The sequence below is a fragment of the Syzygium oleosum genome, unplaced genomic scaffold, assembly GCF_021117445.2.
Source record: "Syzygium oleosum isolate NSW1041296 unplaced genomic scaffold, Sole_v2.1 Sole_v2.06, whole genome shotgun sequence".
In the NCBI taxonomy this organism is placed as follows: domain Eukaryota; kingdom Viridiplantae; phylum Streptophyta; class Magnoliopsida; order Myrtales; family Myrtaceae; genus Syzygium; species Syzygium oleosum.
Window position 1 is genome coordinate 2,089,826 of NW_026607490.1, and position 26,035 is coordinate 2,115,860.

Sequence of the window (26,035 nt, forward strand, 5' to 3'; positions counted from 1 at the left end):
TCAACGTGCTAGTAAGTTAAATCACGTAAAACCAAGTTCTAATTCATTCGGGCAATGTTCAACGTGCTAGTAAGTTAAATCACGTAAAACCAAGTTCTAATTCATTATCACTTATCTATATAGTTAAAGCCGGAACTGAGCGAATATTTCTAAACCATCGATGCCATCGAACTTTCCTTGAGAGAAGAAAGAATCATGAGATTTTTAGGATTCGACGTTTTAGGCTGCGTTCGGTCGAGTTTTGAGGAGATGCAAGTACTGTTTTAGGCTGTGTTTAATTGAACTTTTGGCTTAAAGTGTATTTACTCAAAGCAAATACTGTTTGATTAGTGACTTTTGGTGTAGTTTTTTGCAAAGTAACTTTGAAGTTTGAAGAAGAAAAAAGAAAAACAAAGGAAGCTACTGTTCATCATCTTTGAGGGGCCTAGGCAAGGGCTTCGAGGGGCGCCGCGAGCCCAGGTGAGGGCTCTGAGGTTGCTCAACCCAGCCGCGACGATACTGGGGTCGCCTCGTGCGGCGATGCTCGACGATTTGCTTGCACGATGTATATCCTCTCTTATGCTATGTCTATGTTATCTATGCTTAGACGTGACATCTCTCCAAACCCTTTTTCGTTGATCTTTCCTATATGTAGTCTTGTTATAGTACATAAGTTATGCAGTACACGGAGCCAAATTCAGTCGAGTTAAACCGTACCAATTATTCCCTTCGCTTATGTTGTAATAATTGTTCTAAGAACTAGGTTAAAACTTAGATTCTTAATGAGTTTGAGTTATTTGTAGCGAGTTACATTAACTCGTCTCCATGAATTAGATTAGATTCTTAGCGACAAATGCTATATTTTTTCCAAGATTCATATAGTCACACTTTCTTCCTCCAATTAATAATGTCTCTAATTAAAGAATAATATCACATCTCGAATTATTCTCGTATCTTATTATACCGCTTTTTCTAATATATTCACGGTTGATATCGATTTAAGTCACACGGTCTAAGGTAATTTCGTCGATATTATTCTTTTGGTCATTCCATTGACAAAACTGTCGCCAAAAGATGATAACATTTGATTGATTTGTACCTATGGTCTCAAATGGCGATTGTTGGGTATCTTTGATTTGCTTATTCTAACAACTAAAATAATGTCATAATGGTGGTACGATGGACAGGGACACGATCCCTCCATAGTCTATGTAGAAAGTAAAATTAGGCAATCAAAGATGATTTTTAATAAGAACTTGTTCGTGGATTCCTCTATTGTCGCCATCGATTTCCCTTTCATGAGCAAAAATTTTCCTTTTCTTGGCCACCACCTTTACTTGGTCGCTAGAGCTGTTTTCATGATGTAGCCTCACTTGACAATGGTGGCTAATCAGGAATGAAGAAATTTTCTGCTTTTGCAAATTGATCATTCATATATTATTGATCTGCTATACTATACAAATATATTTGATGCCTAAATTTGTTCAAGACTTGAACAAGAAATCGGACCGAAAATCACTGATTGCAATAAAACCGGTCCGACACCTCCTTGGAATCGCCTAGAACCGACCAGTTCAGTTCAGTTCGGACGGTTCCGATTTAAGCGGTTCCCTTTGCACACCCCTAATTCAAGTTGCTTAAGCCTGGATTTGTTCTCTTAAAACCCTATACTAAGATGGGGGTTTCATCTTATTTTTCTTTCCCCTTTTCTTTTCTTCTCGCACATATTGGATATAAATCTTCTAAACAATCAAAGAAAAGAAAAAAACAATCTTCTAGTGGAACTTCTCTTTTAAACGCAACAGAATTTTTCTCATTTAAAAACTCCTAGTGGAAGTCATTGCACGGGCATATCCCATACAAGCATCTCTAGATGTGTCTAGCATATCTTATGAAAATCAAAATTAACATATCGTTGAATGAGTAGCATAGTCATTGCACAGGCATATTCGAACACTAATTTTGATTGTGGAAACAAAAACAAAGACCAAGAATTCAACCCACACGATGATGATCTAAAATCGGTAATTGATATTGTGAATATATTTTAATATGATGGCATAGGAAATATTCACTTAAGTGCTCAAGAATCGAGATAAGATAACATTAAGGTTGTCAATGGCCATTTTTTTCTTTGTACACTATAATTGAAGAAAGGTGGCATGGAAAAGATGATGAACTTGTACGCGCGCTCATATGTTCCCAAGATCTTATTGGAGTGATTTCATGGTTTTCCACATCATTGCGGTGCACAAATTTCAAATTCAGGAGGCTAGGTAAAAGTTGCCTGGCAAGTAATTCAAAAGGTTGCATATATTTCACTGTGAGAATCAGTGAAGGCCTATTTCTCAGTCTTAGGCGAAATAATGGTCGTTATCAATTCATCGTAAGGTCGAATTTCTCATCATTTCTATGAGAATTTCTTATGAACTCTCCTTTTACCATTGTAAATAAATTACCAAGATGCATCTTGGGGTGCTGCGAGAGAACACTATGAAAAAAAATACATTCCCCATATCAGTGAACACTATTAAAAATATATATATTACCATTGTCGAAATAGTCTCGTTTGTGCTTTCCAAGTGATCAATCTCACAGAATTTGCTTATTTTACTACTTCTTGTTATCTCTTCGTCATTTCATAATAAGAAAATATCTTTTACTACCTCTTTTTGAATTTTAAAATATAAAATATATATTTGGAATTAATTATCAATATGAAAAAAAAGAGCTTACGTGTCAATACTTGTTCCTCAATATGTACAGGTTTTGGGAAATTTTCAAGTGTCCATTAATTGGAAAAAAAAAATTAAGTTTTAAACGTATATAGACAAGATAATTGTCACTTCAAGCAAAAAATGTGGAAGTAGGCTTTCTTTTTTTCTCTACTTTTCGCGCGATCTTTGCGCCCTTCGAAGAGACCAAGTAATTTATGTTCCTCTCTTGTCAAATCAGTATCGACTTTAGAGCAACATGACAAAGCCAGATTCTGCAGAAGAAATGAAAGAAACTGCAAATTTCATATCTGACGAAAGCGCACTGCATTTGCACGCACCAGGGTCCGAGACTCTCCCTCCTCCTCTTCCCTTCCCCCCCCTTGTTTTACGCCACTTGTTTCTCCATGGCCAGTGGTTTTCCTGTGAAATCTCCACGCCTCCCTTGTTCTTATTGGCTGCCTTTGTCTCCATATCATTCTTTTTGGATATGGCTGATGGAGTTCTCCGAGGTGTTTTGGTTCACCACCACTATTATTACGTACTATAATATATTTTGTGGGGTTGCCAGGGAGTGTTGGGATCAGACAGAATCCGTCTTGAACTTCTCATCATCAATCCCCATATGTAAATTAGGATGCAGACGCTTCGAGAACACAGATAATGTTGATAATTTCCTATGGAATATTTTATCTTGGAAACCACCGGAAAAACCTTGTTCCGGATGAATTTAAAAGGTATTAATCATTAAGGATAGAGGGTGCGTTTGTAAACACTTTCGGAAATAACTTTTGGAAAAATACAAAGGACTTCAGGTGAAAAAGTTTTTGTAAAATGCAAACAGTATTTGGTAAAATGTAATTTTAAAAACAATATTGAGAAGCAACTTTGACTTAAATTCCATTTGGAAAAAACTACATTGGACTTTTTGCTAGTTTAAAATTAAAACTTCTTAAACTCTTTCAGTGAAACTTAATCGCCAACTAGCCTCACCTGAGGTCACTCGACCTCAAGTGCCTGAGGTCGGGCGATCTTAGGTGAGGCTCGCCAGCGCCAGTCTGGTGTTGCCGACGGCCTGAACCCTCGCCAGTGACGTCACCTTAGATGGGGACATTCGAAATTATGAAAGATTAGTGATGGCAAAGTTGGAAGAAAAAAATTGTAATTGCATTCCGAAAATGCTCAAAACTCAAAAGTCCTTTGTGTGAGAAACAGTCGAATATATACAATTATAAATATTATGCTTATAGTAGCTATAAAAGCTTGGAGACGAGTATACAACAATTTAAATGACCGAATTGTCCCGATAAGTGTTTCTGGACTGTAGGATTTAAGTCGCTGAGAACTCAAAGGTAAGTGAATTTCTCATTATAATCTAGTTTTTTTTTTAACTCCAACGAGAGCTAATATTTATTTAGTATTTTGATCCGATGGTTTTATGGCAAAAGGTAAATGAAAAGTTGTGCGTTGGTAGTTTTTGTGGCACAAAAATGTAGGTGTCTCTAGTTACACGTGTGTGTAATTTCAAAGAAAATGACCTTTGAAGACATCCATTATAAACAAAAAATAAAGCAATATCATAAATTGTTAAAGTTATCCCACATCACTCAAATACAAAATTGTAATGAGCTGTATAGGCAGATGATTTCCCTCCCAATAATAGCTTACTGTGTAATTGTGCTAATGTAATGTATAGTGACAAGATCCATACATGACCGCCCTTAAGACTAATAATGGTAAACAGTGATAACTAAAGAGTTTAAGCGAAGAGAAATTGCAATTAGGATTTATAGAGGTTCATCATATCGTGCCTATGTCCTCTCTTCCAACTATAGTAACTTACATAGCCCGAATTCCACTAGTTACACAGAGAGTACAAATGCCGTATTACTACAAGTGTCGAATTCTCCCACAAAAAAGCAGATTCTTTCACCGCAACTCCGCTATAGATCCAGTCACTAACGAAACTTTCCAAAATTTAGTCTCGCACCCTACACGCCTAGTTGAGTAGAACACATTTCTCAAACTACAAACTACACATTTCTAGTGATTACAAAAAGTCCTTCACAAACTTTGTCTCGTACATAGACAAATGCCTTCTCCCTAGGAACAATCACTCTATTATGCATTTACAAACGGATTTGTCATTCTTGCTTACTTTTAAAAACAATATCAAATGGCTATTACCTCACACTAAAAGATGGATTCAAAAACCTCTAAAGAATGCCCAATTTCTCTTGTTTTGTGCTTGTCAATTTTGTCACTTCTATCCAACTTTTCTTCTTTTATAGTGCTCCAAATTCGAAACTTGCAATAGAATCTGGTAGCTGTTACATCCATTGAATCCTCCTTGAAAAAACTCGATAAAATTCTTTAAAAAACTATATTTAGAACCTTGCTTTAATATGGGCAGCCAACCAAATCTTTTAATAATGGCAGGTTTTCATTGAGTCATCTCACCAATCTTTTGAGCGAATTTGTCAATGGTTTTGGGTAAAGATAATCTTGGTATATCATAATTAATTGACACGAGATAGGTCTTCAATTTTGAAACCCCAACGGTTATCAAATGGTTGTCAAATGGGAAAATTATTCAATAAGTCTTAAACTTATTATACAGTCGACAATTTATTCTTAAATTTTTCAATTTGTTCAATTTATCCTTAAACCTTTTGACAATATTTAAAGTACTTCTTTCGATCAATTTTTCTTGGAAATTGCTAACGTAGTAGTCCAGTCAACTCTGGTCGTCTCACGTGGCACACGCGGTACTGACATGGACGATTTTTATATTTTTTAAAATTTTCTGAACTTTTTATTTTGATTTCCTTTTCTTTTCTTTCCTTTTTTCTTGTTTGTCCTATTTCCCTCCGCCAGTCGCCGAGGCCTCAGCAATGGCGAGTGGAGGTCGTTGGCGACATACGATGGCGTTACGACCCGAGGGAAATATGAAAATCAAGAAAAGGGAAAGATAAGGAAAAAAAGAAAAAAATTTAGAAATTTTTAAAAAATTGCAAAAAAAGTTTACGTTAGGGATTTTCGGTGACATTCACCGGAAGAACTACATTGAAAAATCGTTAAAAGATTTAGGATTAAATCGATTAAATTGAAAAATTTAGAACTAGATTGATGGTTGTACAATTTATTTATAACTTTTAGGAAATTTCTCTTATTGTCAAATCCATCTTTGAAAAGTACACATTGCAATGCAACACTTATATGCTAAGAAAATATTAGGTGAGACGAATTCTGCCAGTAAATAATCACTTCATTCAGCACGCGACACGTGTCCACATGGGTCCCACCTGTAAGAATTTTTTAAAGTCCCTCTCTCTCCCCAGTACTTCTCCATCCATCTCACCTAGGGTGAGCATGATTCTAGATAGAACCTAGAACCTAAGAATCGGACCCGTGGAATATATCCGGTTTTAGGTTACAAGGTTTGTAGGGTAGGTTCCAGGTTCTAAAAATTATCGAACCTTTTTAGACGGATAAATTTCAGATTCTAGGTAGATGAAACCTGTAACCTGTAACAAGTTTTTGTGTTTTTTTTTTATCTATGTATTTGCACGATCTTGCGGTGTTTTATAGTGTCCGATGATGTGTGTATAATTTGAAACTACTAGTTTGAGCTTTCATTTTATGATCGAGGCTTTTACTTTGTTAATAGTTTATATTATTCGTGTGTCTAAATACAAGTTGTGGTTAGTGAATTTTAGCAGCAAGTGACGATCATTAAAGATGATAATTAACTATAATCGTTCAATTAATAATATAGGTGAACCTAAATAGACCTTGAAATCGACCCTAGAATCTGTGATAGGGTAGGTTTCAATTTTCAAGGTATGCAGATAGATTTTAAATTTAAAAAAATGAGAAACCTATTTTCAATAATTAGGTTCCAAATGCAGAAAAGCTGTACGGAACCTGAAACTACTCGCTCCTGATCTCAGTGTTACTTTTGCTCATCTCTTTACGCAACTGCAACTTCAAAGCTCAAACTCCATGGAAGCAAGTTTCACTAGGAAGCCACAGACGCTAGTCCTCGCACGATGCAGAAGAAGAGCTTCACTTTTGCTTCTACTACTTTATTTTTGCGGCCATAATCTCTTCAACATGGTTGATCTCCAAGCATTTGTGACTAGATTTGGATGAGGCCATGGCGAGGCAGGCCTCAGCCAGACCATTGCGGCCGCGACCGGTGAGGCTGGCCTCACCCATGACCGGCTGAGGCCATGGCGAGGCTGGCGAGTCTCTTTTCTCTGAACGAAGAGGAAGAAAAGAGAAGTATAGAGAAGATGAGAGAGACTCTATTAATGTTAGTAACGGAGGGGAGGAGAGAAAGTAATTGTGAAAGAAAAGAAGTGGACGGAGAGGCCATCACCCACGACCGGCGAGGCTGGCGAGTCTCTTTTCTCTGAATGAAGAAGAAGAAAAGAGAAGAACAGAGAGGAAGAGAGAGAGTCTATTAATGTCAGTAACGGAGAGGAGGAGAAAAAGTCACGGTGATAGAGAAGAAGCGGACGGAGAAGTAACAGGGGAGAGAGAGGGTCGGAGAACGGAGAGATGGACAATAAAAATTTTGATAGATGGGACCTGTTGGACACGTGTTTCGCGATGAATGAAGTGGCTATTTGCTGACTTGGCAAGACTATCTCATCTAATATTTTTCTCCTTACGTGCTTGATTCGGCAGCCCCATTGTCCGAGTGATCCCGACTGCGCACTGGATTTATCCTTGACTCTAACAGCTTTCCTTTTTCCCTATGCAATTTTCCAGACTAAACAAAGTCTGACTCATGTTATCGTAGAATTTGAACCTAGCTTCTACTTGGTTTGAGTACAATCTCTACTTTTTTAAATAAACACATTAAACATCATGTAGTAAGTTTTGTTACCATCAAAATCATTCGGGACTACTTTTCAATATTAACTAATTATTTCAAATAATATAAATGATCATTTTTAAAAAAGTATTATCTTAATTATTCATTTTTTGTGAAATAACCGAAACATAAATACCAAATTGGTTTAAAAGGAAAAATCTGTTCAAGTCAGATATGACCTAATTTTTTTTTTAAAATCGAAACCCATCATTTAGTCAAATATAATCTCTTCTCACCTAAATTCGTATCAAAGGGAAGTGGAATAATGTTCCCCCTCTTTATGATGGTATATACAAATATATCATCTTATCATGCCCACTTCACCCTCTTCCCCATTCGTTCATTTCCTCCATCTTTCTGAATGCCTTTCGTACTCCTTTGATTAACGGCATAAGTACACTCAAAAGGCACCATAGGTTACATACGTTATTTAGATAATAAAAAAGAAATAAAGCCTTGAATGATTAGGATAAAGATTTCTGTCTCGGATGAACAAATTGTTTAGACAATTGAAGAAAGGCTTATTCACCAGTTAATGTGGGAAAATAACCGGTTACAATATCCATCAACTCGTCGACAAAAAAAGATTACGTTTTCCCTCTTCACTTCGACACAAATCACTCACCAACCCAAAATTCGTCAAAATTTGGTACAGCTTCCTTGTCCAAAACAAACATCACAAGTCCTAATTAAGCACTCTAATCAGCAGCAGTTGATGCTCATGTTAGAGAATTCGCTAGACAGGCCAGACCCGCGATTACCCAGATCACCGTTCTTGGATTTCACCGTAGATTTAGGCAAGAAAGAAGCACCGTTCTTGATCTTGTGCCCATGATCACCATCTTTTCTGTTGCCTGTGGTCGAAGCACCACTGGCAGTTCTGATGGTTCTCGAAACTGGGTCTCGGAGACAGCTCTCGGAGAGCCACTTGGAGAGCATGTAAGTGGTGGTCCTCCATGGAGGCAAGTAAAGGCCTCGCTCTCGGAGCGACTCCTTGGCCGCTGAGCAGAGGAGGGAGATGATCTGGTTGAGCTTGACCTCGTCCCCAACGAAGATCAATGGCAGCGTGTCTGTGAGCTCCCTGTAGCTCTCTGTAGGCCTTGCCACTTCGAACTGAGACTTGAAGTCCACGTCCACTATCAGCCTCTTCATTTGATGGTGCTGGTGATGATTCTGATGATCATCCTCATCTTTGGTCAACACATCGATGTACTCATAGTCCCCTGTTTGAGTATCCCAGAGAAACATAAGACTAACTAGTTCATATTAAGCTTACTTTTCGATGAGAATTTGCCTGCGGAGAGAGAGAGAGAGACAGAGAGAGAGAGAGAGAGAGAGACTCACCGCCGGGGCAACAGAAGGAGGTGACCCAAGAAGTGTGGCAGATAGAAGCGTGGAAGCCATCCATCTTCAGCCTCCTCACCAACCATCTCTTCAAGCCCGTGGTCTTCTCTGTGTCCCTCTTGTGTCTCATGTGCTTCAACACACTCTTGAGGACATCAACCTCAGCTCGTGTTCCGCTTTCAAGCACATCCTGAAACCCCCACAAAAAAAAAACAATAATTAAGTTCAGAACACATATGCAAACAGGGAAAAGAAAAGACACAGAAAACAGGTAAACATACCCTCAAGGCAAAGTAATAGGACTGGTGATGATTGTCAGAAGCTTGCAAGCACTGGGCGGAAGATGATGATGATGATGATGGCGATGATGGGTAGTCATCAGATTCGATGAAGTCCTGGACCATCTGAACCAGCTTCTCATCATCTTCCATGTTGTCCATCTCTCTCTCTCCCTCTGAGGAGTGTGCTTTATGTGTGAAAGCTCCGGCTATGGCGTTGGTTCGAGCAGTGGGATATATATCTAAGACGACATGACACGAGATGACTTAAGCGGTGGGGAAAATGTTTGCACTGTGGTAAGTGGTGACAGAATGAGGTCATGATAAGTACATTTCTTCTTTCCGCTCGTAAAAAGGTGAAGTATATGGTAAATACGAGATTAGTCTATTGAAAGAATATTTCTGCAGAATATCCTCGCTCTTTCCCTCCCCTTCCTCCTTTATATTAAAGAAAGGGCATGAAATGACACGCTACATGTCCCATAATGTTACAGTGCTTTCTCTTTTGGATGGTGATTTTCATGTGGTCCAATAATGGAAATTTTACTCGGACTGTCTCCTGCACAATCTCGTGTTAGGTCTCTGAGCTCCTTCGCATCATATCGAAAAGAGATATACTCTTGACATTTTGAAAAGATGCTTATGAGTCAATCTTGAGTGAATTTTTGGATGCCATGGATGTCAATGGTGGATCTTAACGTAGGCTAAGAGTGACTGCAAAGTGCTTGAGAAAATTACGATATTCACTCAGCAGGAGCAAAGTAGAGAACTTTGCACGTAATCTCCTAGCGACAAGTCAAAAAACAATTATAGTACCATAATGTACATTAATGACGTTCGGTTTCTCGCTTCATTCTGATTGTGCAATTGCTTTCCATGGCGGAGAAAATTCCATGCAACTCTTGAGCATAACAAACCATAGGTAAAATCATAAGAAAGTAGATCACGCTTCATGCAATTTGGTCATGAATTAGGGCCTTGAAGAAGCAACCTTTTTCCAACGTCATCTCAAGAGCTTTTCATCTCAATGATCACCTCGATTGCGGTAGGATATAAAAATTATTTCACCAAATGAAATCCATCAAGCGAGCGGCTATAATCCTCAAATCAATTGCGAATGAAATTGCTTGTGTGAAATTCCCTTTGTTTATGGTCTATTTTTTTCAATAAATATTATCTAAGAAAAGCATCAAACAAAGAAAACCAAATTGAAAAGGAAAAAAAAAACGAGTCAAAGTAAAGTAGGCGTCCGACCGGAAAGAGGGGGATCCCATGAACCTAGATATTGCCAGGTGAGGAAGGAGGCAAATCCTAGTAAATCTTAGGTACGAGATTTCCCAGTGAGTGACAATAATAATGGCAGGCAACAAAATTGACACGATCCAGATCTGTTGCCTTGATATGGATGTACGAGATATGTCCTTTTGTGGTGACACAATTTTTAAGCAAACACTACACTAATAGCAGGTTTAATTAGCTAGCTAATCCTCGTCTCTTTTTCCCTCGATGCCCTATGCTGCGTTTTGAGAGAGATTTAGGGAAAGAAAAACGAGAGTCAAATTTTCATCCAATTTTAAATTTTATCTCTCTCGTGCTCTCGTAAGTTTTAAAATGAATTTGGTAAGTAAGTCGAGTGAGGATTGGTAGCCGAAAACTACTTAATTCCTAAAATCAAAGAAAATTTGGTGAGCCGCTTCAATTAAGGTAGGTAATTTGTGTAAAAAAAAGATGGCAAGTTTCAGGCGTGGCTATGAAATGAAAATAAATTTTTGCAAATGATAAGAAAATTGGAAAATATATAAGATAAACAAAATACTAGATGATAATTAAATGGGAGAAAAGTTGTTGAGTCTACTAATTTGAGTTAGTAATTTCTAAAAAGAGTTAGCAAATGTAAAGCGTTCCTAACCAAGGAAAATAAAAATTCATAGCTCAATAGAAAAGTAGGTAAATAGACAAAAATAAAAACAATTAGGAAAATTCCAAATAAAGCCCCGAAGTGCTCTCATTTTCTAAAATAAAGGCATGAAGTGGATCTTGCGTCAAATAAGGATTTGAAGTGCTCTCTTTTTCTCAAATAAGGGCTTGAAGTGGTTATAACAGTTTCAAATAAGTGTCTCACCTAGCCGGCCGGCCAAATTTTCCGAACGGTTAAGGGCATTTCGTCCAAAAAATAATTTTAACATAAATTTTAGTTAAATTAAATTAAAAATTGTAAAAAGTTTTTTTTTTAAAAAAAGAGAAAAAAACAGGGGAGGGCTGCCTGCGGCCGCCGCCCCATCGCCAATGGCCCTCGGCGAGGGTCTCCTGACCCTCCCGGTTTTGGCAAGTGCCTGGTGGCCCTCGCTGAGGCGCCGGCGACCCCACCGGTCATGGTCACCGCCCCATCGGCGATGGGGTGGTGGCCATAGGCGGGGGAGGGCTGTCAACCCTCCCCTTGTTTTTTTATTTTTTTAAATTTTAACTCTTTTTTTTGAGTTTGTTAACACAAAATGAAAAAAAGAAAGAAAAAAAAGAAAAAAAATTAAAAGAAGAAAATGCCTTTGACTCCAATGAGGTTAAATCCTTTTTTTAGACTGAGATGGCTACTTCAGATCCCGATTTGAGGCAAGGTTCACTTCAAGCCCTTATTTGAGAAAATGAGGGCACTTCAAGTATTTATTTGACACAATGTCCACTTTAGAGCTTTATTTGAGAAAATAAGAGCACTTCGGGTCCTTTTTTGAAATTTTCCCAAAACAATTTGAAGGTTGGTAACTTAAATAAGAGTTAGTAACCCAAAAGTAGTTGTTATTTTGATCTAGCAAAAAGTGGAAAATTTCTCTAGCTTAGGTTAGTAATTTCGTATAAAAGTTAGCAAATTCGAAGTGTTGGTAAACTATGCAAATAAAAGTTGCTAATTTGCAAACTATTAATATAGTTGGTAATTTCATAAAAGTGTTAGTAAGTTACATGAGAAAAAAGTCGTCAGTCATTCTTTATGGATCGTGCTTTTTCCACTCTCTCCTTGGCTAAAACACTCCCCGATTTAGTGTTCCGAAAATTTTATCCTTCATCTCACCTTTCGGCATTTGAGAGCTACTATCCATTGGATTTACTTCTTTTCTTTTCTTGCGGGTCCCAATTTCCATCGTCTTCTTCGTTCTATCTCTTTTGCAGGAGAAAATATTTAGTAGTATCAGCGGGCCACGTCAATCGTTGACGTGGCACGCATTTGCCTAGTTGGATCTATTTATAGGCTGACACGTGGTGAATATTTTATAATGAAATAAACACATCTGAAAATTTGACTGTTGTCCATGAATGCTTATAGCAGCTTTTTTGCAGCAAAAAATTTGAACGCCCCGCCGAGAAGGGAGAGAGAGTTTCTCCTTCTTCCTTCCAATGCTTTTCTTTTCGGAGGAGAGAGAGTTTGTCCTTCGTCCTTCCAAGAGTAGCTCAAGCGTCTCTGTTTTTGCTTAGAATCGGACTCCTTCGTCTTCGCTCGACCGCAGCCTCGAAGACTTCCATTTTCGCGAGTACCGCCGCTCGAAGATCACCACTTTCGCAAAGACCGCCGGTCGACTGTCACTTCGAAGACCTCCATTTTCGCGAGGACGGCCGCTTTCACGAAGACCGCCGCTTTTGCTTAGAAGACCTCCTTGAAGCGGCGGGAGATGGAATACCCAATCCTGGATTCTGATCTCCAGAGCTTTTGTGCTCTTCGCGGCATTTTCGCAGGTTCGTCACCCTCTCTGTTCTTAGCCGTTTGGCTGCAGAGGAAAGAAAGAAAATACTCCAAGATCAGAAAAACTTCAGAAGGGAAGTTAGTTTTTCTGGAAATGGAAATGACGAGAGTGGTAGAGCGAATTTTAACTTTCTTTCTGGTTGCTTTTTTTTTTTTTAATCATTTTTGTCCTCAGCACAAGATTTTCTCATTAACGTCCTCCAGTCTTTAGTGGCGGACGCAGAGCAACAACCCTCGTCGGAGAGATTTATGCAGGTGGGCTTTCTCAGAGATTCTTTCTTTCCTAGTTATTTTGCAATGTGATGCCATGAACTGTTTGTTGTAATCTTCTGATAGATATTAGTGAGGTTTCTAAATTATCCGTGTTGGATCAGTGGTTAAGGAGTGGGCTTGTATGTGTGGAAGCTATAGCACCGTTTGGGTTCTCCGCATGTACAAATGATTCAATGTTCAAGCGTTCATGGGTTTGGGTTTGTGCACATCGATGCCTTTCTCTTAGTCTGTTTCACTACTTGGAGCATCCAACGTTTCAGTTTTGGATTAAGCATCACATCTTATTCATAAGCCCGCACTTGTTAGCACAGATTAGCTCAAATTTATGTGAGTAACTGATATATCATTAACATTGATCACAGGGAAGATGGAGTATTTGTCTGTCGTAGCAGCCAATAATAGCTATTCTTTGTAACGTGAGTGCTGCATTTCCGTGTAGCTGTTTGTTGATAAAATTTCTGTCCTTTAAATTTTGGGTTATTTCTGTTTGCAGATGCAACCAAGAGTTCTTCAAGAAGTCATGATCAAAGATTAATAACCATCGACTCAATTTCATCCCTGATCACGCCAATTCTTGGCAGCAGTGGTTCATAGGGTACACACTCTTGAATGTTTGCGCAGTTTCCATGTCTTCTAAAGCACTGGACCGATATGTTTTATGTATATTATGCCTCGACTTGCAATGTAAGTGTCTACATTTATCATCGTTGTCTCCTCAAAATGTGGACGTGGCTGAGCTTGGAGAGGCATCAAATGAAAATGAACAAAGTGGAACTTGAGTGGAGCAACCTAAGTTTGACCGCCGTAATTCTTCTATCTTAACTAAATTATTATTTGAATGATAGTATCTAGATGTCCAAATGACAGTCGCATCCTTTAAGGGAAACGTATGGAGAGGCATCAAACGAAAATGAACAAAGTGGAACTTGAGTGGAGCAACCTGAGTTTGACCGCTCTAATTCTTCAATCTTAATTATTACTTGAATGATGGTATCTAGATGTCCAGATGACACTCGCGTTCTTTAAGGGAAACATATGGTTCAAAGCTTCAGATGAGAAATTAATATCTATCACTTAGTTGCTTTTGACAAGAAAAATCGAAGGAAATTTTGTTATTATAGCATACCTAAAAACTTTTGAACAATCCCAGCTTATGTTTGTTCACGAAATTGGCAAATTATAGTAAATTGCTCGCCGGATGAGTGCAGTGTCAAATTGACAGTGCAAAAGTGGATGCAAGAATAGTTGGCCACCAGAGTATGCACCATATCCATCTCCCTTTCTCGCCATAGATTCGAAACTTCTCTATGATCCATTTTCAAGGTAATATGTACTATATAAGGTAAACAACAGTCTCTCTGAAAATAGAAGTTGAGAAATATATAGAAGATGTCAAGGGATAAACAAAGAAATCTTCTCCAAACAAAAACAGATCCTTGAAAATTTGATGCATCAATTGCTTCCACATTCAACTTGCTTGCTAAAGGAAGACTAAACAAGCAAATTGTTTTTGGGGTCAATCCTGCACAAAAGAGTATTAGAATTACTTCATGTCTTTCTAATGCTTATATGCATTTTTAGAATGGAATACCGCATATAAATAAGCTAAAAGAATTGATGGAATCATTCTATCACATTAACTAAGCAGTGCGATTGGTGGAGTGTCCTTTGCAATTACATACAAATGTGCATCTTCGCAATGCTCCTTTACTTTTGTTTGCTTTTTGTCCTTTTTCGCACTCCAAATCTCTTACAAATTGCATAGCATTGTATGTATTATAAGTTTCATCTTCATTAACAAATATCATGCCAATTCTAAATTCAAATTCTCAATCAATATTACACATGATGATATTATCTTTTGAAACCTTTAGAATTTTAAGAAAAGAATCTAATCGTTAATATAAAGCAAATACAAATTTAATTCTAAAAGGATAAGGTCATAGCCATTTCTCCTTAGAACAAGGCGTTGCCGGAAGTGAATCTCAAACACGAGTTTTGCGGTCCACCCATATTGGGTTTCTACAGTTACACAGAGAGGCATTCAATCCTCGTTTGGCCTTAAGGATTGCATTCCGACCAAAGCATCTAACACAATGCATCGACTTTTAAGCAAATCGGGAACCATTCATCTCCATATTACTGCCCACAATGTTTTCATTAACTAAGCAAGACTCAAATTGACTAAGCAAACGCAAAACAGAAAGAAAAAGGGAACTTTATAACAGCTCTGCAACCGCCGCACTCATAAACAGAGTAATCGGCGAGCTCCAGTAACAGATTCTCGCACTTGGGACACCGAACCAGCTTAACTTTCTCCGCGTTCTCCATTCAAAGACAAACCTCTGAGAACCAGAGCGACAAGTCTAAGCAGAAAATAGAAAAGCTTCTTTTATTATATGGGAAAAAATCAAGGGGACAGAAGGTGATTGAGCTGGATTCCTGAGGCCTCTGGGTGGTCTCCAATGTGAGCTTATTATATAGGAGAAAATACAAAGCTTCTCCTCTAGATTTTCACCTTAAATCCTTCCGGCGGTCTTCGGAGCGGCGATCGAGCGGCGGTCTTCGTGAAAGCGACCGTCCTCGCAAAAATGGAGGTCTTCGAAGTGACAGTCGACCGGCGGTCTTTGCGAAAGTGGAGATCTTCAAGTAGCGATACTCGCGAAAATGGAAGTCTTCGAGGCTGCGGTCAAGTGAAGACAAAGGAGTCCGATTCTAAGCGAAAACAAAGACGCTTGAGCTACTCTTGGAAGGATGAAGTACAAACTCTCTCTCCTCCGAAAAGTAAGCATTGGAAGGAAGAAGGAGAAGCTCTCTCTCCCTTCTCGGCGGGGCGTTCAAATTTTTTGCTGCAAAAAGCTGCTATAAGCATTCATGGACAACAGCCCAATTTTCAAATGTGTTTATTTTATTATAAAACATTCGCCACTTGTCAGCCTCTAAATGGATCCAACTAGGCAAATGCGCGCCACATCAGCAATTGATGTGGCGCACTGATACTACTTAATATTTTCTCCTTTTGCAGGCAATTCTCCTTTCACACTTTTCGTAAAACGTGGTATCCTCCGGTAAAGTTGATGAGGATGCAGAGGGTGATATCATCGGAATTATGAAGCCACAACAAGCTTGAGTCGGCAAGGCTCCACGCTAGAGATCTTCGTCTGAGACACGCCGTTGGAGACCTTCCTCTGCGGCGTCGGCTTCGGCCTCTCCGACGTGTCGATCCACGATCCACTATGGTACCACCTTGAGGGTGGCGATGCAGCGGAGACGAGTCGTATCTCCGGTGATATCCAGCTCTTCGTCTAGATTGGCATTTAAGGCGTGGAGCTTGGAGCGCTGTACGTGGCTCGCATGCGCTATAAGGTCTACCGATCTCCAAAGCTATAGTACTTGCATGTGATGGTGATCAAAGCTCAGGACCTCCACATCACTTTGAATCTGCCGCCATTGACGGTGCGAGTGGTGAGGGTCGATGCACAGTTCGTGTGGAGTGTCGAGGGTCAAGGAGTACGGTTTCTATACTTTTTGATCTAATTGCTTGTTGCCCTTAAGTAATTGATATTGCTAAGTGCCATGACGAGGAGTTAAAGTGTCGCGACCCGCCAGATTTTTCCATGGAAGAGGGAAAATGTGGTGTAGCCTGGTATGCGTTAAGTCTAGGTCTGAGACTTAACTTGGGCTCTTCCAAGCCCATACCATATCGCGACTTGTGGTTTAGGTTTTTAACCTGCAAATGATTTTTATTTAGAAGTCGCCACTAATCAATTTAGGGGTGGGTTGACTAGAAACCCAAATAAAGTGATGGAAAAATCACCTTATTCCTACGAACCAGAGATTAAATGAGTTCGGGGACTTTGTTACACTAATTAAGTGACTAGTGCCTTTTCGGTACCTTTCATCCTGTTCTTTTCAAAAAATATTTGTCAGGCAGTTTAAATTGATTTTAAGACCTATTTCCTAACATGTGCGGTCATCAAACAAGTGCACAATCATTAATGATTAGCAGTCAAGATAGATATGCAGCCTAATGTTCTAATCCTAACTAAGGCGACAACATTCAAAACATGAAAATTTTTGTAATTATATTATAATTAGAAACAATATGCATAATAGTAATACAACAGTAGTAAAAATAACCTGCAAAATCCTATTATATAGCCTTATAGGCTTATCTGATTTAGACATAATTATTAATAAAATAATTCACATAATCTAGAAAAATATTCAAAAATACTAATTTCTAAACTATTTCTTAATTTTAAAATAAATATTTTTTAAATTTTTACTTTTTTTAAAAATAATTTTTAATTAAAAATAAATATAATATTCAGTCGGATCGGGTCGACGGACCCGAGTCGGGTTAGAACTTACTCGGGTCAATAGATTTGACCCAAAGTTGTTGACCCCGGTTTTGAATCGGATCGAGCTCGGTTCGATGGAAAATGCCAAAATAAGACCAGTTCAACCCGGTTGAACCGGCCCTATTTGGCAAGCAAATCAGACTGGCTGACTTGTCGGTCGGTTCAGGCCGGATTCCGGGCCCTTTGAAGCGTGGGAGACCATCAGTTGGGCAAAAATCCGGCGATTTGCCGATTATTTCGCCCGACCTTTGGCCTTAGCTTCTCAGCAACTCAAGCTGAGGAGATTAGGAGGGAGCAGATCGCCAGTGAGTGACCAGAGTGGTCATCGGCCAAGTCCCGACCGGGGCTCATTAAGCCCAAACATCGGTTGGAGCTTGGCCGGATGACTTAGGTCATAATTTGACCTAATCTGGTCTCCAATAGCTATCACAAAACCACCCAAGGGGACAAGGACTTCCCGGTCAACCTTTACGTCGCCGGTTGAGGACTGAAACAAAACAACCTTACTTGGGTATTCGTCGAACACATGGAGTGCATGACCAAATCGGGGGGATTTTGACTTATTCCGAGGCCAAGGTCTACTTCGGTGGCTACAACTCGCCTCCGATAGTGAGTATAGACTGGGATTAAGGACGGTATGGGCTGAGATTTGTGCGAAACGGCCGGCGTGAGTCCCGGCCCACCTGCATAAGAAAATAGGGGATAATGGGGAGCCAGGAGGACTTGCTGGTCAAGGTTGATTCTGGGGGATCGCCGGTCGGTCTTCGGGCAACGGCGAGGCCGGCTGGCTTCCTCTTCAGTTCCTTCAAACGCTCAGTTTCACATTTGCTCTCAGTCTCACTCAAACTCTCTGCAAATCTCTCTCTCTCTTTGGGTGCTCTGTTTTCTGACCGACCCCCTTCTTCTCTCTCTTCTCCGGCTTATATGGTGGTCGTCGGTCGCTGCTCCTACTCTATTGAATGCTCTACGCTAGACTCTGCTCCTACTAAGACTTTCGTGGCCAGCTTTGCGCAGTGGAGCGGATAATTCGCGATGTCCCAAGTGATGGTAGCTGCAGGGGAAGACAGAGGAAGGAGGAGAGAGGCAGAGAGGCCGGCCGTGGGGGAAAGGGAGGAGCAGGCTAGGCTGGGCCCACGAGGGTGGGGGGAAAGGAAAGGGGGTCGGGTTGGGCCAGCCTTGGCCCGGCCCGGTCTGATTTTTTTAAATATTTTTTTAATTTTTTTAAAATTAAAAAAAAATACATTCTAATAGTGCAGAGCGTACCTATGTCTATATGCAATGCAATTGAAATTTAAAACTTTTTTTGTTTTAGGAATTGAAATTTAATTCTTAATTTTTATATAATTAATTTTGGGAAAATTAAAAACATAGGTGTCAACATAAAGCATTCTGCTACAACCTTCATTTTCTCTTTCTTGAACACCGACTTGAGTTCAAAGAAGTTTTTTTGACCCTACTTGCTAACTTCCTATACTACGGAGGAAAATTTTTTGTATCTCTATATCATTCTTTTTTTCGAGGTGGTGTTCCGACCTGGGTTGTTTTATAGTTTCTTACTTGAACATGGTGAAGAAGCTTGTCTATAATTGAATTGGAGCTTCAAGCTGTGGTTTTTCATTCTGTTTTTCGAGGTGGTGTTTTACCTCTCATGCTCCGCATCCTCCTCAACTCTGCCATAGGGTATTAGGAAAAAAGATAATTGCCCGAAGAGAGAGAAAGAGATGGAGAAGAAAATGAAGGAAAGTGGGACTCACAAGAAAAGAAGAGAAGGAAACCACAAAAGGGGAAACACATAGTAAAGGTGAGACCCATGAAGGATATAATTGTCAGAACACTGTATTGAGGAGAGTTTTAGCAAAAGAATGAGTGAAAAAAGAGTGGCCCATCCTTATATCAATTTTATTTTTGATAGTTATTAATATATTGAAATTTATCAGCACGAAAAAAAATTCGTATTTTGGAGACGGAGCAATAGAATTATGCTAAACCAATATGTGAAGAGTAACTGGGGTCATTGATACAATGAAGGAAACCAATGTCCCTACAGCAAAGGAGTAAGTGGTGAGTACATAAACTATCAAATTGAAATGATGAAATGCGCACAATAATTCACCTGCTACTATAAGTACCATCACATAGCATTAGAAAACGAAAATGTGTGTGTTAAATAGAAGCATACATTAGACAAATGCTTAAGGTCCTTCCAGTTTTGCTTGAAATGCTACTATACTTCATATGGGTTTTATAGGCTGTGTAAACATTATAATAATCCTTTTTTTTTTTTAAGTTAGAATAAGTGCACCAGAAGTCCTAAAATTTATCGCAAACGTGCAATTGAATTATTAAACTTGTTACAAAAATGTAATTGAGTGCTAAAATTTTCAAAAAGTGCAATCAAGTCCTAAAACTTGTCAAATTGATGCAATCAAATTCTTTCGTTGATTCCGTCCAATTTGTCTAATGAAAAATGCTAACATGGCACTATTTGTCAATTTCTAAGACACGTGGCGCCTACCAAACGCCACATTAGAAAAAAATTGAAAATAAAAAAAGGAGAAAAAAGAAGAAGAAAAAAACATCTTCTTCCTCGAGCTTGGCCATGGTCACTCTAGCTTCATCGAAGCCATGGCCACTCAAGCTTCTTTGAGCTCGTGGCCATGGCCGCTCGAGCTTTGTCGAGCTCATGGCCATGGCCGCTTGAGCTTCTCTAAGCTCCCGGCCATGGTTGCTCGAGTTTCGTTGAGCTCGGCCATGGCCACCGGAGCTTCGTCAAGCTCGCGGCCATGCCCACACGAGCTTCTTTGGCGAACTTGTCCATATCAATGGACTGTTCTTGGACATATTTCTCCCTCTTGAACGGACCTTGAACCATTTCACCTGAAAAAAACAGTTAATTATGGATGGCAAAAATCATCCATTGATGGTTGACCAACACAAGGTTGCAATCGTTCATGTCCAACACAGTCATAGTGGCCATGAAGCTTCAGCAAAATCGACTTTTTACTTTTACGGCGAGTAACACTGAAATGGCTAGATTACCAAAACAGAGAATGAAATCCGAAGACGAAAATGCTGCTTATGAATTTGCCAGTGTATATGCACACAAGATCGGTTTGTGTTGGGAAGCAATATGGGAAGCAAATGAAGAAAGGGAGCATAAAAAGCCAGACATTTAGTTTGTTCGGGATTCATGATTATAGCTTTGGGCTTTTTTAAAAAAAAAATTTGAGATTTTAAAATGCAACTACGCCAGCTCGACGGCCCTTGTTGTTGGATTTGATTATAGCCAAGCTTGAAGATGCTCTAGCAGACATGACCGCCAGCTCGACGAAGCTCTGGTGGCCTCAAGCAGCCATGGTTGAGCTTGACGAAGCTGCTCAAGCGCCCATGGCTAGGAGCTCCAAAAAGCTCAAGCAGCTATGGCTAATCTCAGCAACGAAGATGAACAATAAATTTTTTTTTCGAAAATTTTCAAATTTTTTTCCTGAGGTGCTGCTTGACAGTTGCCATATTGGCGACACACGTCTTCAAAAATTAATAAAAGAACCATACCAACATTTTCTTTAACCAAATTAGACTTAACGAAAGAACTTGATTTCATCAATTTTATAAGTTTTAGGACTTGATTAAACACAAGTTTTAGAACTTTTAATACACTTATCCCTTATGAATTTATTCAGAATGATGCAGCAAATTCACCTGTTTAAGGTCTTTTCCTCTTTCACTTGAAATTATGCCTACATTTCAGCTTAAAAATTGTGTAAATCCGAACTCTAATGATTTCATTCTCTTAAGTTGCAACTTCTTTGTTGACTTGTCAATTAAGAACTGTGGAGAGAAAAAGAAAGCACTGATGAGGTAGGTGGAAATATTTTCAGTCGAGGTCCTTTAACGGGAAGAAAGAAATCATCTTTTGATGGCAACCACCAAAGCACTAAAACAAGGTTAGCTCTGCCATCGGTCCACAAGCAAGGCAAGTAGGTCCATTGTCAGCCAGCTCCGGAGCAGAAAGACCTAACGGAGTAATCCCAACTCTCGGATCGAAGATGCTAAAGGGGCAATAATAGAAGTGAGGGACCTAACTACCACCTGTGTCTATCTCCCGTCAAGTATGCTCCCCAGACAGACTACGTACAAGGTAGTACTTTTGGTAAAACAAGAATATAACCGTGCGAACATAACATGTTCAAAAATGAATTCCTGAGGAATCAACCCACTATTCAAAATATAGTCACATCAAGAGTCCCAAAACACATGTAGATACTATATTCTTTGTTAATCTCAGCCTGGATTCAAGGCTTTCAAAGTCATATTAATGCTGTTATCTGTTTTCTTTGAACACGAGCTGACATAAGTATGCTAATAAGAGGATGAGCTATTCATTTTATCACCATTTCTCGCATCCGCTACAGCTTCATTTTCCAAATCAAACTATCAGATCTTTGCAAACATCAGGCAACATGTTCGTCCTGTTCAATTATGAAAAAATTTCTAAAGCAAGCATAGTAATAACTTTAACCGATCTGCGATTCATGCGTAGATACTAGATCCTAGATAACAACGCTTCTCTAAGTACTTTGTCAAGCCAAGTCTAACTTCAATTCTCTGTGTTATCTTTGGCAAATGGTCCATGGCACATATGCGTTCACTCTTTTATAGAAACAAGTTAAACTGTGCGAAGAGTCCACATGAATGATACTTGAAACAGGGAACATGGACTTGGCTAAGTGATAGACCGTCCTTACCAAGATCCAAGACGTCTTCAGTTCAATTCCTATCTTCCACTTCCCATCTTACCAAATGAAAGAAAAATAATCACAATACATTTACTGGAAACAGAAATAAGCTACCCGAATGAAGTCAACCAACTCTAATGTAGGAACAAGCAGCAAGAATCTCTAATCAAAGAAATTGCCTTTTTTTTTCCACAGTTGTAATGCAAAGAAGATTTGCTTTATAGCCAGAACTTTTGCACATCTACAGTTCCAAAATGCAAAACTTCAGGAAAATCCCTCCTTTGTCCTACTTTCACTAAGCTGCATAGAGGCCGGCTCGTTAGATGAAGACCATACTATAACTTCAAAGGATAAACAAAATTGCTGGGATTCTCCAACGCCCGGAAGATGCGAAAAATTTGAATGGTTGAATGGAATATATTATAATCCATTATTAGTAACGTCAGGCCCATTTTTGGCGACAACTTAGACGAAGTGATGAGTAGGATATTCATGCTCATACCCATTATAGTCATAATAGAGCCTCTCCCCCTTGGCAATATCACGAGTAGCAACCAAAAAGACCCTGCATTGGCCGTTCACATTGTACCTCACGCATTTACAGTTCTGCTTCTTTTTACCATCCCTGCATATATTTTATGAAGTTTAAGCAGAAGGACCAGCATAAGCTCTTCATATCTTTGGGAGAAGGGACGGGGAACATATGGTGAGAAAACACTTCAAAATATTTGAGATGGCAAATCGTGCAAATTAATGTTTGAAATTCAGCTACACAAAAAGTAAAGGTGATTTTTACTTAGAGTACAATGCGTTAAAATTAAGAAGTCGATGACGAACAAAAGGATTAAAGTGGCTTACGAGGTGTGATTGTTGATGCCATTTATAAAGCGCGCAATATTTCCATGCTTATCGGGGCAGATGACAAGACTTCTAGATGAATCATTTGCTAGAAGAAGAGTCATCATACTATCACAATCGTCTTTTTCTCGGTTCTTAAGGTAATCCACATCACCAGTGTACTCTGCAATAAATGTCATGTCTTTAATCGGACCATCAGCTTCTACAGTGAAGCTGCATCATGATGGAGTGAGCAAAAAGGACCAATTAAACGAATGCATAGTGGTGTGGCAGATGTCATAATAAAGGTTCGTGGTGATAGTAAAGTAGTACCCTTCACATGAATCAAAAACGACTAGAAGAGGAGGCCATTCGCCTCTTTTAGACATTGCTCTGCAGTGTTCCAGAGTTTCAATATCTTCTTTAGGAAGAACCTGGTACGAAATCGAAGCACTTCAGTAAACAGAATAATAAACTGTCAATTCAGTGTGCGAATGATGTCAAAATAAAAATATATAATCCAAACCTGCATGCCACCTTTTTCAAGCTTTGCCTGATTAGCTGATCTAGGAGCCCATCCTGGCAAGTACGTGAGATCATCACTGAACTCCATTTTTAGTGCCGTCAAAGCAGAAGCAAGTGAACCCATCTCTCTCAACCTTTGGGAAGGATCCTCCACTGGAGTAAATGGAAGGAGTCTCCTCCTTTTCTTCTGCATAACCAAAGGCCCCGAACGCTTCCGACGCTTTCTAGTGTCTAAATAAAAGGAATAATCAAACTAGTTGCCTCAATAGTCAACAAATGTACGAGATTAGAGACTTTCTGGGGAATGTTCTCCTCTGCCAATAATGAATTCAACAATTGCTGTAGTCACTAATGTAAGTGAAACCAAAAAGAGCGGCAGATTTGATATGTAAGATGAAGTTCAAACTGAAATACTTTTAAGACAAAAGAATCCATGTGATTCAGTGGGACTAAGATAAAACTTGGTTGAAGGCAAAAGCTAGAAACTCAATTTCTTGCAACGGCAAGATTATAGGACATCAAATCGTTATACACCAACAACTTAAGAAAAGACATGAGGACAAACGCAAAGAATTAATGAAGTAGCATGGTTGATAGGATAATGTTCTCTGTGGTTCTTGAACTTTTAGCATGATACTCAATTTTGTCCCCATCAATTTACATTGTTCAATGTGTTCCGAAATCCTTTTATATATGTTGGTTGGGCTAGTCGACCGTGACTTGTTGGCAATCATTTTAAGGCTTGACGTTTGTTGCCAGTGAGAGAAAGAGAGGGGGGTGGACGCGACAACATCCAATTCCATATTAGGCTAAGTACGACGGTGTCTTTGCCTGGGCTTAATGGCCTAATATGGGTGGTTGTAGCCTATATACTTCGATTCTAGACAACAGGAAAGAAACACCAATAAACTCGATTCTTTCTTTAAAATCTTGTAGCAAAAGAGCAAAATGGTCAAACATTGAGGGACATAAGGAAACTAGTCACTCATGCTCGAGTAAGAAGATGCAAGTCTGCGAAGCAGGTCAAAACTCAGAGGCTGTAGCATTAGTGCAATGCCAGAACTACCTAAATCAACCGCATTTAGCTAGGACGCACTTGTTCCTTCTTGTTCTTTACCCCATCAACCACATTCGGCTAGGAGCTCTAAGACTCTAAAGCTCTATCTGTTATGTTCACTATCTATCGCCGATTACTCCCACGAACTAACAACACTACGATCAGAGATCAAGACATGCGAGATCAAAATGCCAATGGGTTCTGATCGGCCATTCACTTCACCAACAACACAAATGACAGGCTAATCAAAATCTTCACCTTGGGATTGAGGCGACCCGCATTTCTCATCGACACAACCTGACCTTTGGATCCTGAAGAAGTCGATGATCTTCTTCTGCGAAAATTCTACAAAAAGAAAGGCATGATGGCACAATCAATCACACCCTCATCAAGAACAACATCTCTTGCACAACCGACAGGCAAGAAAACCAAGAAACGAAGCATCGAATCGATAATGCCCCCCTACTTCTTACTCTTCTGTGTTCCACACACTTGGGGCAGAGCCACGACCCCATCGGGAGCTTCACGACGATCGGCCTCAGGCAATTCATGTGGAACCCCTGGTCGCATTTGTCGCACAGCAGCAGCTCATCGGCCCGGTCGCCGGACCGGCATTGCTCGCAGATCACGTCGCTGTAGCTCTCGCGCTCCACCACCGCGTGCTTGGCGGTGGCCAGTATCTCCGCGATCCTCTTGTACCTTCTGGGCTGCGGCGGAGACGGGGGCACCGTCCGCCGCGAGGACCCGCTGAACCGTATGAATTTCCTGGCCGGCGCCATTTTTGCCTTGTGGGGTGGGGCTGAGATAGGGTTTGAAAGGATTGTTCAAAGCTTTTGTTTTTTTTTTGGAGCTGGAAGGAGCGGAGAAAATGCTCTGTCTATTATGTAGAAATTGACCAATGGATAAAAATCAGCACCCTCTAGAACAATTTTTAGCTCCTTTTCAAAACATGAATTATGGAGGAGACTCACAATGTTGGAACCCCTCACAGCACCATATGAATGCAAGGGACAACTTTACCAAACAGAGAGGATAGATCGAGGGATAAGTGCATCGGAAGTTCTAAAATTTATCACGAAAGTATCATTGAGTCTTACGATTTTCGAAGAGTGCAATTAAGTCCTAAAGCTTATCAAGTTGGTGCAATCAAATCCTTAAACTTGTCACAAAAGTGTAATTGAGTCATGAAATTTTCAAAAAGTTTCAATCAATTCATAAAACTTATCATGTTGGTACAAGCAAGTCAAGGGACCTGGAACCGAGGCCCAGCCTTAATGGACTCGGGTGCGGGTGCGGGAGATAGGTATCCAAACATG

General features: G+C 39.6%; 2 protein-coding genes and 1 long non-coding RNA gene across 5 annotated transcripts; 1 reads left to right on the plus strand and 2 right to left on the minus strand.

The window, feature by feature from the left end:
• Positions 1–8,069: 8,069 nt before the first annotated feature.
• Positions 8,070–9,397, minus strand: LOC115688800 (uncharacterized). The gene is made up of 3 exons (XM_030614725.2): positions 9,204–9,397; positions 8,923–9,112; positions 8,070–8,801 (listed from the first exon to the last, which is right to left on the minus strand). Exons 1-3 carry the CDS (start codon positions 9,360–9,362, stop codon positions 8,281–8,283), a joined length of 870 nt encoding a protein of 289 aa, XP_030470585.2. The 5' UTR covers positions 9,363–9,397; the 3' UTR covers positions 8,070–8,280.
• A 3,387-nt stretch (positions 9,398–12,784) lies between these two features.
• On the plus strand, positions 12,785–13,406 carry LOC130138483 (uncharacterized). Its single transcript, XR_008816882.1, has 2 exons — positions 12,785–12,920; positions 13,109–13,406. It is a non-coding gene; the product is annotated as an uncharacterized LOC130138483 (long non-coding RNA).
• Positions 13,407–22,260: 8,854 nt separating this feature from the next.
• LOC115688799 (probable Histone-lysine N-methyltransferase ATXR5) lies at positions 22,261–25,623 on the minus strand. Of its 3 annotated transcripts, none has more exons than XM_056312095.1 (7): positions 25,186–25,623; positions 24,978–25,064; positions 23,664–23,893; positions 23,471–23,571; positions 23,159–23,371; positions 22,803–22,925; positions 22,261–22,600 (listed from the first exon to the last, which is right to left on the minus strand). In XM_056312095.1, exons 1-7 carry the CDS (start codon positions 25,496–25,498, stop codon positions 22,519–22,521), a joined length of 1,149 nt encoding a protein of 382 aa, XP_056168070.1. In that variant the 5' UTR covers positions 25,499–25,623; the 3' UTR covers positions 22,261–22,518. The 3 variants fall into 3 exon arrangements, with proteins under 3 accessions (XP_056168070.1, XP_030470584.2, XP_030470582.1); XM_030614724.2 differs by having other exon boundaries at positions 25,193–25,434; XM_030614722.2 differs by having other exon boundaries at positions 22,261–22,925; positions 25,186–25,620.
• Positions 25,624–26,035: the final 412 nt, after the last annotated feature.